The sequence below is a fragment of the Poeciliopsis prolifica genome, unplaced genomic scaffold, assembly GCF_027474105.1.
Source record: "Poeciliopsis prolifica strain line A6 unplaced genomic scaffold, Auburn_PproV2 SCAFFOLD026, whole genome shotgun sequence".
In the NCBI taxonomy this organism is placed as follows: Eukaryota; Metazoa; Chordata; class Actinopteri; order Cyprinodontiformes; family Poeciliidae; genus Poeciliopsis; species Poeciliopsis prolifica.
Genome location: NW_026562401.1, coordinates 3,290,204 through 3,303,520, shown reverse-complemented (window position 1 = coordinate 3,303,520; position 13,317 = coordinate 3,290,204). Strand labels below are relative to the sequence as shown.

Sequence of the window (13,317 nt, the reverse complement as noted above, 5' to 3'; positions counted from 1 at the left end):
TGATACATTGGGTCACAATGCTCAAAGTTTATTCTTTCTTGAACAAATAAAAACATAATAAAACACAAACAACTCAGATAAATTGTTAATTCCAAACATAAAAAGTGCTACAATAATGCAGCAATAACAAATCCACCAAAGGAAAACATAACATTTCAGTTATTTTCTATACATATTGTGGTTCACAAGATGTGTAGAAAAAACGTTTTATTTTGCATTATGATAGGCTTGGAAACAGTTTCTGTCCTTGTTCAGACAAAGATGCACTCTGCATTCTCACAGAACACATAGGAAAAGTGGCCCACACAGTGCTTGCATCTCTGTCGGGTTTCCCATGTTGGGAAATGATTGAGGCCGTCCTTTCTCACATCAGGGGGCAACTCAGTGGTTTTCCTCCTCCTAGGAGGGGCTGGCGTTGCTTCCGGAGAGGACAAAGGTCTGCCACGCTTTTTGACCTTTCGTGCACTTGTGAGGGCAGTGGCAACAGAGGCCTGAAACCTTCGCAGGGGCAGGTGTTTCTGCCTGGGATGCAGTTTCTCCAGGTCTCTTCTGTAGCGGATCCATGCATTGATTACTGCCACTGTGATGGTGTGCCACCAAATGTAGATGTACCATCTTCGGGATCTGAAGCTGAACTTGTACAGAGCAGAAAGCATATCTAGAAGGTCAATGCCTCCCATGAACCTGTTGTAAGTGTCAACAATGGCCGGTCTGGGAACCATTATGTGGGTTTTGGCTTTTCGATCCCAACGCTTCACACTGCCCAGAGGTTCAACACCAACAAAAGAAGAGAGCAGGTTCACAGCTTTGTTGTCAGACCATCTCACAATGATGTTGTTTTCCTGGTTTACTCTGAAATCCAGTGACCCTCTTCCCTTTTTCTTCAGTTCTTTCTCATCCATCAGTTGGCAATTCTTCACCCTGTTCGTTCGGACTGTGCCTACGTAGTAGATTCCTCTTTGTTTCAAGTGCTCTACCAATGGAACTGACGTAAAGAAATTGTCAGCAAAAACTTTGTGATTCTTTCCTGCTGGAAGGGTTGAGGTCATTTTCAGGACAACATCTGCAGCACCAACATCAGATTTCTCTTGGTCAAGATTTCCTCCCCCTTGGCACACATCAAAGTCATATAGATAGCCACTTTGCCCACCACGTCCCCACATCTTGAACCCCCACTTGTGAGGTTTTCCGGGCATGTAGCACCGTAGATGTGATTTTCCTTTGAAAGGCACCATGATTTTGTCAACAGCGTGACATTCTTCAGGTGGTATGCGAAGAAAGCGTTGGCGTAGTTTCTCCAACCATGGCCTGAGTTTCCACACTTTATCTTGTTTTGCATCCTCAGACACACTGAGGTTATTCTGAAAGTGAATCACTGTCAGCAAATTCTGGAATCGACCCCTTGACATCACATCACAAACTGGGGGGTGCCTTGTCGCCATCTCCCAGTAAGCTCGTACGTTGGGCATCTGTACTAACCCCATGTGCATATACATACCCAGAAGTTGCTCGATTTCTTGGGCATTTGTGTGAACCGACTTTCCATTTTTCTGCACACTGTACAAGTTTGTTTCTTCTGCAATTTCTTGTAGCATGTCCTCTGTCACAAAATCTTTGAAGTACTGACATGGTGTCCAGTCAAGCCTCTCTTCAGAGTCTTCTTCAACAGGTTCCACAAACTCAACAGACGGGGCTTCAAACTCTTTTTTTTTCCAGCGATACTCCTTCCTTTCCACTTTGCTCTTTCCTGACTGCTTTGATGTTTTGTCCTTTGGGATTTCTGGTGCTTCTTCATCATTATCCTTATCTGGGTTTTCCTCTTCTTCATCATCTCTGCTATCTGGGTGTTCCTCAATCCTTGCAGGAGTCCATTCCTCATCCTCATCCTCCCCTAGCTGCTCGATGTCACTTGAATTCCCATCCGTGATCATTTTCAGAACATCTTCAACACTGTATGTCTTTGCCATCTAAAAAAAAAAACACACCGGCACAAAAAACAGTGTTTGTTTTATCTTTGAATTGGTCAGTTTTCAATGAAAATAAGCAAAAGGTGCAAGTTGCATATCTATTTTTAAGCTATAAATGTACCAAATTATGAACATGTGTAGCAGTTGTGAAATGGATCACGCAGGACTCAGGATCTGCGTCAGTTTATTCCTATAACACAACGTGGGACACACTCAACCATCGGTGTGGCACACACAACCAGTCAGATCCCAGCAGCTCAGCAGCTGTGTAGGCAGCTTCTCACTTTTTACATTAACCACAAATGGAATAAAGAAAAATAAAATTGTGTACAAATCAGCATCAAAGAAATATGTTAATGCATAATGCAAAGTAATATGAATAAAAATCCAAATTATAATACAAAACTCAACTTTTTTACTTTATGTAAAATAATACATATAAAGTAATTAAATTAAAACTATAACAGAAATCTGTCCATTTATTACATACCTATAACACAACGTGGGACACAGTCAACCGTCGGTGTGGCACACACAACCAGTCAGATCCCAGCAGCTCTACAAACATTTTGGAGGGAAAATTTCAAACAACTTTAAAGGGCAACAGTTTAATTCTAACTGAACCTAAAGTTTTTTTAAGACACATAAAAACAATTAACATTATAATTTATGCAGTACAAAAGTGTGAGAACAATTATGAACAACATAAGCATCACTAAGAATGAGGGCTAGCATTAGCACGTCTTACCAGTAGCTGTGTGGGCAGCTTCTGCCTGGCTGCAGCAGCAGCTATCCCACAGAACCCCACTGTGTGCCACACCAATAATCATCCTCCCAGAACAACATCAGGAACCAAAAAACACCGACAACAAAAAAAAAGTGTTTTGAGAAGGTTCATAATAATTATAAAAAAATAAATAAATAAAATCAACTCGGCTACACATGCAAACATGTCATTAGTTTATATGAAAAAAGACTGTACATTGCTTGACGTGATGTAAAATACATGAAGACTAATTTTTCGAGTTAACTGACCCACTATATCAAATTTGATACATTACTTTTCAACACGGTTTTACAAAAAAATTATGATAACATACTAAGTAATTTTACATTGCATCAACTCAGTAAGTGTTCCTATTGATAATTCACCCCAAAACATTTTTTTGTTTCTTACCTTAACCTTCTAAAATTGGCAAAGTTTCCCTGCTGAAACTGCATGTGTCCCAGTCCTTTGCCATGGCAGTCTTGTAGTATCAGTGGAAAGGCCTCTGGTGAGAAAGTTACTACCCTCTGTTGAATTATCAGTCCACTACATGTGTCTAATTGTATACATGGGGTTTTCTGCAGAATTGTATGCAACACAATTCTGCATATTTGTCATTGCTCGCAATACTACTGACCAGTTCAGACTCTCGCAAACTCTTTTATCGATGATTTTATTGATAGTGTTTGAGAAAATGTCTCAGCAAAGTGCAAGACCAACTATGATGAGATTTAATACAAGGAGGGGAAACCACCAACACCCCCAAAGCAGGAGCTCTACTGCCAACCCCGATGATTTGGAAAGGGAGATCCATCGACTGAACGTCCTTTTGAACAAGGAAAAGGCCAAAAGGCTTGCAGTGAGAGAGAAACTAGAGGAAGAGCTCCAAGAAATGGAGTTTCAACTCAAGAAACAAGAGGAGGTAAAAGTTGGATATTTTGATCAAGCCTGCAGAGCGAAGGCCGAACTGGAAAGGCTGGAGAAGTTCAGAGACGTGGAAGTCCTAAAATTTGGTGTAATCACTTCTCAGGCTCAGCTAGAAGTCAAAGATATGGAGAAGGAAGAAATACAGCAGAAATATGAAGAAGTGAGGGTGTCCTGCTTTCACACAGTTGAAGCTTTTATGGACGAACTTCATGTTGAGAAAGAGAAGAATAAGGTCCTAGAGGAAGAAATGAAGGAGCTCCAGAGGTTGTACCAGGAGCTCAATGCCAAATATAACGCTGACATGACACAGAGGAGGGAAGAGGCAAAATCACAAACACTTTACAATGAAAAGATTAGTGAGAAACAGCAATTATTGGATAATGTAAAAATCGAGATGGAAATGATGAGGAAAGAAATGTCGGGGAAATTGAGTTGATGCAAGAATCAGAACAACTGTTGAAGAGAGAATTGGAGGACCCAAAAATCGTATAATAATCTGATGTTGACTCATGAGAAAGAGATCGCAATCCTGAAACAAGACCTGTAGCGATGCCAACAGGAGCTCAGGCAAGAAAAAGAAAATAATTTAGAACAACTCTTGAAAAATAAGGAGCTGACCGACAAACTTAAAGCCGAGAGAGAAAGTGGAGAAATCCTGAAAAAGCAAATAAATGAAGACAGAAGGTTATTCCTGGAGAAGACAGAAGAGAAAAAGAAGCTCATCGACATATTGGAATTGGAAAAAACCGTCCTGCAGAAAACATCAAAAGTTGAGATTAAGTGCCTGCAGGAGAAGCTGAGCAACGTCATGGAAGAACTAAAAAAGGTTGACATTTTGTATCAAGACCTCTCTATTAGATATGAAAGTGACATCAGTTCACTTAAAAAATCAGCAGAACTAAACCAACTGAAAAGTTTTTCTGTAGAAAGTATCCTTGAACCCTCAACAAATTTACCGTCATCTAACACGGCAAGTCCTCAACAACAAGAGGAGGAGGAGGAAACATCAGTCGGCCATCTCGACTCGATTACTGATTCAAATGATGACATGGATTCAGACGAGGAACAACCTGGACAACCTGAACCAGAACCAGAACCACAGCCAGGTTGTTCTAAAGACGCTGACGCCATTGAGGAAATTATGACCCAAGAAGAAAGTGGCCTTCAGGATTTAGACGGTAAAAAGAAACCGAAGAAAACTATCTGGAAAAGACTGAAAAAATTTCTAGGTTTTAAGTCAAAGAAAAACAAAGAATGAGAAGGATAAGAAAGATTCATTTGGTATTTATCAAAAACTTTATAGTTTTAAAGTTTTAAAATTTTATAGTTTTAACGTTTTAAAACTTTATAGTTTTAAATTTCTAAAACTTTAAAGTTTTAAAGTATTAAAACTTTAAAGTTTTAAAACAAAGTTTTAAAGACAGAACTTTGTCTTTAAAAAGACAGTTTTTCTCCCGATTGACAAAATAGATCCTCCCAACCCAATAGAAAAATGGTGGGCAGCACGGTGGCGCAGCGGTTAGCGCTGCGTCTTCACAGAGACCATCTGTGTGGAGTTTGCATGGTCTCCCCGTGTTTGCGTGGGTTTTACCCGGGCGCTCCGGTTCCCCCCACATCCCCTTAAACATGCAGGTCAGGTCAGTTGGTCACTGCAATTCGTCCCCAAAACAGTTTATAAACTCCAACACATGCTGGAAAATGGCAATTGTAAAATTAATTGCCATTTTCCAGCGGTCAGTTGAGAGAGTGGATAGAGGTTTGATAGTTTGGATAGCAGAGTTTGGATAGTGGTTATTTAGTTTGAGACAGTTAGTTTGGTGTTTGGAGAGTTTAGGAGAAAGAGAGAGAGATCGGAGATTTAGAAGCATGTCTTTTCAAAGGCTGGAGAAGTAGTATCAAAAAAGAGGAATCGTTTGAAACCAAAAACTGTGGAGAAATTGTTGTTTCTTAATAAAAATGCATGAAATCCTCCAAGTTACACAAGCATTAGCCTATTCACTGCCCCCTCCCTAGTTCCACAATTACTTTCACTGTCCTCTGCCTGATTAAGCCATTTTTCTAGAGTCACAGATAAACATTATTACACAACATGCCATGTCACATGACACGACTATTTGGGGAAAAATTACACACGGAGAATACATTCAAACAATATTTTATAATACACATATGTATATACATAATTTAGACAAATAATTTCGTCCTACACCTTTTGTGACGTCATTCCCAAGACCAATAATAGACAAAAATTCAATGCATCACGTGTTAAGATACAGCTGGCTGTGATTATACACCTGGCCAGTAGGTGGTTTCGTGAGCACATGAAGCTTCAAGAAATGAACCCTTTCTCGAACCAGTTGAATCAAGTGGTTCAATGCCTCATGAGGCTTCATCTCACCATCACTAGTTTTCATACCAAACATAAAAAACATGATTTAACATGTTTAGACTTTTTCAGGTTCCAGTTAAATGAAGATTAGAGTTAAATCTGTACATGGAATTAGATGGTAATTGTAATCATAATTTAATAATCTGGACCGTGAAGAAGCCCAAAGTTGTTTTATCTTTGATAAAACAGGTTTTATCAAAGATAAAAGTTACTGTGATCTTTCTCTTAGGCTTTATTTAGAATAACAAATTCAAGATGAACTGAACAAAAAAAGTGCAATTCAACATGAAAACTGTGTAGAAAAAGAAAATAACTTCCTGTTCAACCACTGCAAAAATAACGGCTACTAGAGCCTAAAACACTTTATTAGAGCCTAAAAAGTTTTTAAAAACTAAACTAATGGACCAAAAGTCAGAATATGATTACCTCCACATTGTGCTCGTTTCCTCATGTTAACAACTTTCTTCCATTTTCTCTCTTCCCTACATAATTAACAGGTTATTTAATATACACACACATGCACACATTTACACGTCCCCTCCATGCACTGTAAAAAAAGAACCTCAGGGTTTATTACATTAACAAAAGAATATCATGTACTGTTAACTAAATAATTCCATGTTTGAGCCAAAAACATGATACAATCATGTTGCATAAACAAGATATTCCACAACTTCAACGTTTATAAAATGAAACCTACTAATAGACATACCTGCAGGCATAATTTAGTTAAGAAAAGTAGGTGCTTTACCTAAACCAAAAGGTTAACTTAACCTGCTTTACAACTGCTTAACCTGCTTTAGGTTAACTTAACCTGCTTTACAACTGAACCAGCTTCTTAGTAAACCCTCCAGGACAGAAAATACAAAGTTTCTATAAGCCTCAAGTTTTCCCTTTCAGTAAGGTCGGTGCTGAAAATTAGAAAAATAAATAGTGGCCAAAATGCAGCCAACATGAAGAAAAAAAAACGTTACGATTACTCTATTTCACAAGCTATAGGTGCAACAACTGGTCATTATGCAAAAGAAAAAAGAATTGGGAGGGAAATGCAGCTTATTTGGCATCTGAAGAGGGAGAGCTTTTTTAGTTAACTTGGTGTTTAATGGGAGAAGCGAAACCGACCTCCGTGAAGCTGAAACCCACCTACTCAAATAATTCAGCAAATAGTCTGATTGGTTTGTGCTCAGTTGGTGCCAATATAATTTTCGTTTGTGCAGCTTTGGTTTCCGAGATATTAAAAACTATTTTTTAGGCCATCCAAAATATATACTTTTTAAGATTACAATTTCTAAAAATATTGAGTATGACTACTTCATACTCAATATTTTGTGTCATGAATTTTGTGTCAGTTGGTCACAAGGCAAGAAATCTATTTCCATTAGTTTCTCAGGAGAGTTAAAATTTGTTGGCTCTCCCTGCGTGAAACTCCGACACCTTGAGGAAGGGGGAGTCCTAGAGACCGGCTGGCAGAAATCAGCGTCCACGAATCGGATCAACCTTGAGCTAGGCGCCGAGGTTGGCTGTTCCAATATCGGAACAGCCAAAATCCAAATCGAAAACAACTTTACTGCGTTTGTTTTAACGACACAAACCTGCAAAATGAACCAGCCCACTTTGGTTTGTTTTGGAGCAAAATACGGGGATGGTGAACTCTGGATGGTCTAAAAAAATCATTTTAATATCTCGGAAACCAAAGCTGCAAAAACGAACATTTTAACGGCACAAACCTACACAACTAACCAATCAGACTGTTTGCTGGACTTTCTGACGTAGGTGGGGAGGAGCGAAACCTGTGCATCCTATTGGTGGAGATGAACAAGCCCAGGCAAGCAGGCTTTGTTGCAGTCGATCAGTAGGTAGATCAAAACATTTGCGTTTCTCTCTCGCTTTTTTGTAACGAGTAACTAAACCACACATTGAAAATGTATCGGAGTAAAATGTAATTAAGTTCGGAAATGTAGTGAAGTAAAAGTGAGTTATCAAAAAAATTTCATACTTGAGCAAAGTATGAAGTACTCCAAAATATACTTAAGTAGTGAAGTATTTTTACTTCGTTACTATACAACACTGTTCTTCACCATGTTCAACATCTTTAGTCCAATACGTCCACAGGCCTTCCTCTGAAGATGTCAAAACATTAGCTTGTCCAGGGACAATAAATGCAATTCTCCCTTCAAACTACCTGGAATGTTATTTTAAATCCTTGAACTCAAATCCAATGTTTTTTTATTTCCCCCCATCTTAATACTAAGAAGTCTATGTAAATGTATGACCAAAATCACTATTAACAGAAAAAGTTTGCTTGACACATTTATTGAAGAAATGTGTCTATGTTATTCAGGACACCAAGAGGTCTTCAAACACTCCATTCTGTAGATTTATTGAAGAAATGTGTCTATGTTAATGAGGAGATACATTACAAAAATGAAAAAGGGGTGAAAAACAGCCCAAAAACAAAAGCCGAAGAATGTTTACATTCTATACAGAGGGAAAAATAATTATGCTGGGTTAAAATGTAATGTCATGGTAAAGACATGCAAAACAACTCTCAGAAGTCTCATTTATCACACAGTATAATAATCTCTTCTCTCTAAAACGCTCATTTCTTTTTCTCCTCGTCCTTCTTGGTGTCAGACTTGGAGCCCGTTTGGGAAGCCAGAGAGCCCATGGCGTTCCGGATGGCCTCATTGTTGGGGTCGACCCCGGGGAGGTTCTCTAAAACACTCTGTAGGAACTCTGGATCCTGCATTACATCATAGTCCTCTTCATCCTGTAGAGAGACACGACAAGCTTTTAACCACAAGTTTTCCAAAAAAGACGAAATACCTAGTCGAACACTGAACCAGCCGCTGCTGACCTTTGCCTCACTGGAATCTATGTCGGCACCTGTGTCCATCTCTTCACCAACAAACTCTGCAGGATGAAAAAAAGAAAGATTATGCAAAACAAAAGGGGGATGCTATTAACAGATGGACATTTAGACTTGGTCAGATAACCTAAAATTAACTGAAAATAGTTTTGTAAATGGAGCAGAAATGTACAGTCCCGGTCAGAAATGTCAACAGGCTTATCGTGGGCATGAATGTCAAGCTAATTTAGGTCTTTTAAAGATTTCTAACCATTTTTTTAGAGTTGAATGTGTAGCCAGGACTCCAAACTAATGAAACAAGTTCTACCAATTTTGATGAAAAGAGTTATTAAATAACGAGAATTGCATCAGAAACTGAATGTTTGTTTTTTTTTTTTACAAAAATTAATATTCCTGAACCTGCTCCAGCTCCCTGCATGGACATCTGCAGAGCATAGGCGATCTGTTCCTCCTCTGTCATGCGGCTGAAGTCTGGCAGAGCAGGTGCAGCCGAGTCTGCATGTGAGACTGACATCTTCAACAGGGCATCCTCCGACTCTGGAGGAGACAGAAAAATATGCAGCGTTGTTTGCACCCTCCTGTTTGTCTGTTGCACACAGTGAAAATGAGCTGAAATCGGCATCTTTGATTCGATCATGTTATGTGACTTTTCTCACCGTCTGCTACAGGGGAGGAAATGTTGGCTTCAGCCGCTGATGCAACAGCAGCTCTGCGAGCTTCATCCTCCTGTCTTTGTCTCTGTTCCTCCATGGAAACGCGAAGAGCCTGCAAGAGTCAAGACACTTTCAAGCCACTGATTATCAATTAAACTTTAAAAAATGTTTCACTAGATTTGCTAAGTTGTCTCCTACCAAGGCCAGCTCTGGGTCTGCACTGGGATCCACTCCAAACTCAAAGTCACTGGCACCGAGACCCAACACGGCGCCTCCTTCCCCTGCCAGGATGGGTGAGGAGAGCAGGGCATCTGCCAGACTGGGCCCCGGAGGTACTGTGACCAGGTGGGAGCCAGCTCCCTCTTTGCCATTAAGTGTGTTGATGAAAGCCGTCAGCTTCTCTGTGTTCATCTCCTGCAGAGGACAGAATGGTTCAGAAAGAGCCACTGGTCCAAACGGGGCCAACAGGATGAAGCAAAGTGTCTGAAGCTTTAAATTTACCTCCTCGCCAAAGTTAATGATGTCCACATTGACTTTCTCTTTCTTCAGACGCTTTGCCATTTTGACCAACTACAAGAAAAAAACCCCACTTTAGTTTAAGTGAACTGTTTAAGCCTCATTAAACAGCTTCATCAATGATGAATTTCTGAGCAAATCTAAACCAGTTGTGTAACTCCCTGTTGTTTTAATTTCTTAGTCAATCCAGCAATGATAAAACACATTCTGGAAAATATTCAATGCCCATCATGCTTCTTTAGGCGTCACAATTTATCGTACAATTATTTTCACTAAGTTATCTACTTTTTTTAAATCACCGGTGTAAATACTGTGTCTGAGGCCTTAAACATCTAATAACACATGAATATGGAGAGTTAATGTCAAGACTTGACTCACTTCTTTTTCATTGTCCTCTACTGGGCTGCCCACAAATGCAATAATGCGCATCTTGTGGTTTTTGCCCTGCCTGTGCTTCAGCGCCAGCTGCTCAGAGAAAGAAACCACATCAACAAAACACATGAAGGCTAATTCATGTTTTTGAAAAAGAAAATTTAGAAGAAACAGCAAGAAATTTTTACTGTGGAAATCTTAAAATGTCCCAAAGAGTAATACATTGAGCCAGTTTTACCTTAATTGGCCCAGTTAATTAGTGAAAAAAAATTATGTTTCCCTGCTTATTAAATGCAGCAAATTTACAAAAGAAAAACATCCCACTTTTTTCTAAATGTCGACAGCAGGTTCCTTAATGCTGTTTGAGTTTGATATCAGTTAAACATTGAGATGCATTGGTGCATAAAATACAAATTCCTTCATTTTCCATTGGATCCAAACCTACAACCTCTACATTAAACTATACTGCATGTATTGATTTTATTGCACTAGAATAACGTGCTATACCTTACTGATTCCTAGAGAAACACCATTCAATAAACCAGTTCCAGACTCACATGTGCCACCCTGATTCCAGTGCAGAAACTAATGTTTCCTCGAGGCTGCACCGCATGCAGCTTGGACAGTATCCTCCCTGTGTCTGGAGTCAGGGTGGTCAGCACTTCACAGTTGCTGAACGGGGGACAGAACAGCGGCTTTGTTAGATAACACTTTAAATGTCAGTGCACAAAGTAAAGCACAGTCCCCCTTACTTTGCCATGGTGATGAGGCCCACGTTATTTTCTGGGTTACTGCGGGTCTTGGAGTGACAAACGATATTAACTGCATCCTGCTGAGCCTGCAGCCTGGTGGGCAGAAAGTCTCCATTTCGCATGTACTCACTGTTGTCCACACTGGGAGGGGGGGAAGGGTAGGTAAAACCATAAACCGTGTTAGAGAAATCATTTAAATATTACAGATTAGACAAGTAATGGCTACAAACTAATAAGACATGGATAAGTAACACAAAAAGCAAGAAAAATTGTTTTTAACACCTCTTAGTAAAGTGTGAAGGGAAAAATGAAGCGACTGTTTTTGGCTGTAATGTTTCCGACTAATGATTTATTCAAGAGATGTTCCCATTTGATTTTTTGATGATGGCAAAAAGGAACTTTATGCTGTTTAAAATCAAAGACAAGCAATCATTCTTTATGTAGGGTTAGATTTAATATAAATCCAGCACTGTTGACTCTTTTCAGTTCAGTGGAATAGTGGCTGTTCTTCAGATTCTTACTGAAGAACCTAGTTACTTCCTCAGCAACTATTTGACAAAAGAAGCTAATTGGTGGAAGGCGGAAATCTCGATTATCAGTAAGCCAGTAAGTTGTGTCCATGAACTGAGGACGTCATTCAATGATGGAAGAAGCCTTCGAAGGTTTGCTCCAGCTATTATGGTATCACACTTTTTTGCCATCCTGGGAAATTCTACTTTGGGGTGTTTGAGAGAAGGGTCCGACTGATTGTTGAACTTCATGCCACTACTAGTCTTGGCACAGTGAAACAGATCTTTACCCTCACTGAACTGCTGAGGGGGTCATTGGAGTAAGCTTCTCTAGTCTACAATTATTATATGGATCTGAGGAAGACAATTAGGATTCAGGGCGGCTTTCAAGGGTTGCCTGATTGCTGTACGTATGCCCAAAGCATAAGTTGTGTTTACCATCTTGGAAAACAGTCTATCTTGTTTCAAAGTGAAGGCTGGACTCTGTCAGAGAGTCAAGTTTATCCATCTCATTCTTTTTCTTGCCATCCCTCATCAACAGGAACCCAAGATACTTTGTAATAGTTTTCTAATTCATCTTTCCTAATGTAGTGAGCCAACTTCTGATATTAATGAATTCTACAAAAAACAAATCCAAGATATTTTAGTTACATGCCAGACTAGTGTCAGAGCACCACGAGCCACTTTTCAGAGTGATGGAGCCATAGGGTGTGTGAACATAATACCCTTAGTTAATGTATCTCAATATGTAAATATTAGTAGATTATTGGAAGAAAACACCCAAGAATGTCTGACCACGTCACCGTGAGACTCCATTTCAGTTTTTTCTTTAGTCTACAGGAATAAGTCTCTGTTGAGGAATCATTAGGTCATAAATCTTCTGCAAAAATCCAATAATTTATTAGGGATTTCAGTATGTCAGGGGGAGTTGCTCGCACAAGCTAATTCAGATTCAAACATGCTATGATTGATATTTTGTATTTAGGCGACAAATGTTCTCAAAAATATGAACTATTTGATTTACTTATAAGTCTTTATTTAACACGGTTTACATTTTCCTTTCAAAATATAAATAACATGTTGTCTGCTGGCAGAATTAAAGGTACAAACTCGTCCTCACAACAATGACAGCGGCTTTTTGGTTTTGTTAGCTAGCTAAAGCTAAACCGCTTCAAAGAAGCATTTCCCTTCACCGACGGAAACAACCTGAACTCTTCAATTGGGTTATAAAATCACCAGGTGGGAACAATATAGACATAAAGATTCTGACCAAAAAAGGTACTTGTAGAAAGGCTATATTTGAAACAAAAACGGTTAGCTACTAGTTGTGGCTAAGAGTGACTCAGTGGAGACATAAAACACAAAACAAAGCGCGTAAACCAGACATTTCTGCGTAACACAAACATTTACAAAAACTATAAACGCGATTTCTTATGTTATAACCTCTTCCAAACTTAGCTAGCATCCAAATTGTTGAATTTATACACATATTTCGAATTTCTTACCAGACCATAGTACTTTCCAGCACCATCTTGAAGCCGTCTACGTCTCATACGTCAACGTGAAGGCTTCTGGGTAATGAAGTATCATTAGACTC

General features: G+C 39.3%; 2 protein-coding genes across 2 annotated transcripts; both read right to left on the bottom strand.

The window, feature by feature from the left end:
• Positions 1-251: 251 nt before the first annotated feature.
• Positions 252-2,509, bottom strand: LOC129371493 (piggyBac transposable element-derived protein 3-like). Its single transcript, XM_055048095.1, has 2 exons — positions 2,458-2,509; positions 252-1,967 (listed from the first exon to the last, which is right to left on the bottom strand). The coding sequence occupies exon 2, from the start codon at positions 1,965-1,967 to the stop codon at positions 252-254; it is 1,716 nt and encodes a 571-aa protein (XP_054904070.1). The 5' UTR covers positions 2,458-2,509.
• Positions 2,510-8,413: 5,904 nt separating this feature from the next.
• Positions 8,414-13,278, bottom strand: LOC129371177 (26S proteasome non-ATPase regulatory subunit 4-like). The gene is made up of 10 exons (XM_055047611.1): positions 13,226-13,278; positions 11,212-11,352; positions 11,017-11,131; positions 10,466-10,552; positions 10,073-10,141; positions 9,770-9,985; positions 9,575-9,683; positions 9,318-9,455; positions 8,907-8,962; positions 8,414-8,819 (listed from the first exon to the last, which is right to left on the bottom strand). The coding sequence occupies exons 1-10, from the start codon at positions 13,249-13,251 to the stop codon at positions 8,649-8,651; spliced, it is 1,128 nt and encodes a 375-aa protein (XP_054903586.1). The 5' UTR covers positions 13,252-13,278; the 3' UTR covers positions 8,414-8,648.
• Positions 13,279-13,317: the final 39 nt, after the last annotated feature.

Excerpts from the sequence above, each read along its gene's own strand:
- LOC129371493 (XM_055048095.1), bottom strand. The coding sequence starts at position 1,967 with ATGGCAAAGACATACAGTGTTGAAGATGTTCTGAAAATGATCACGGAT.
- LOC129371177 (XM_055047611.1), bottom strand. The coding sequence starts at position 13,251 with ATGGTGCTGGAAAGTACTATGGTCTG. Across the intron at positions 11,353-13,225 it reads CTGGAAAGTACTATGGTCTG|TGTGGACAACAGTGAGTACA; the intron begins GTAAGAAATTCG and ends CCCCCCTCCCAG. Across the intron at positions 11,132-11,211 it reads GGCCTCATCACCATGGCAAA|CAACTGTGAAGTGCTGACCA; the intron begins GTAAGGGGGACT and ends TCCCCCGTTCAG.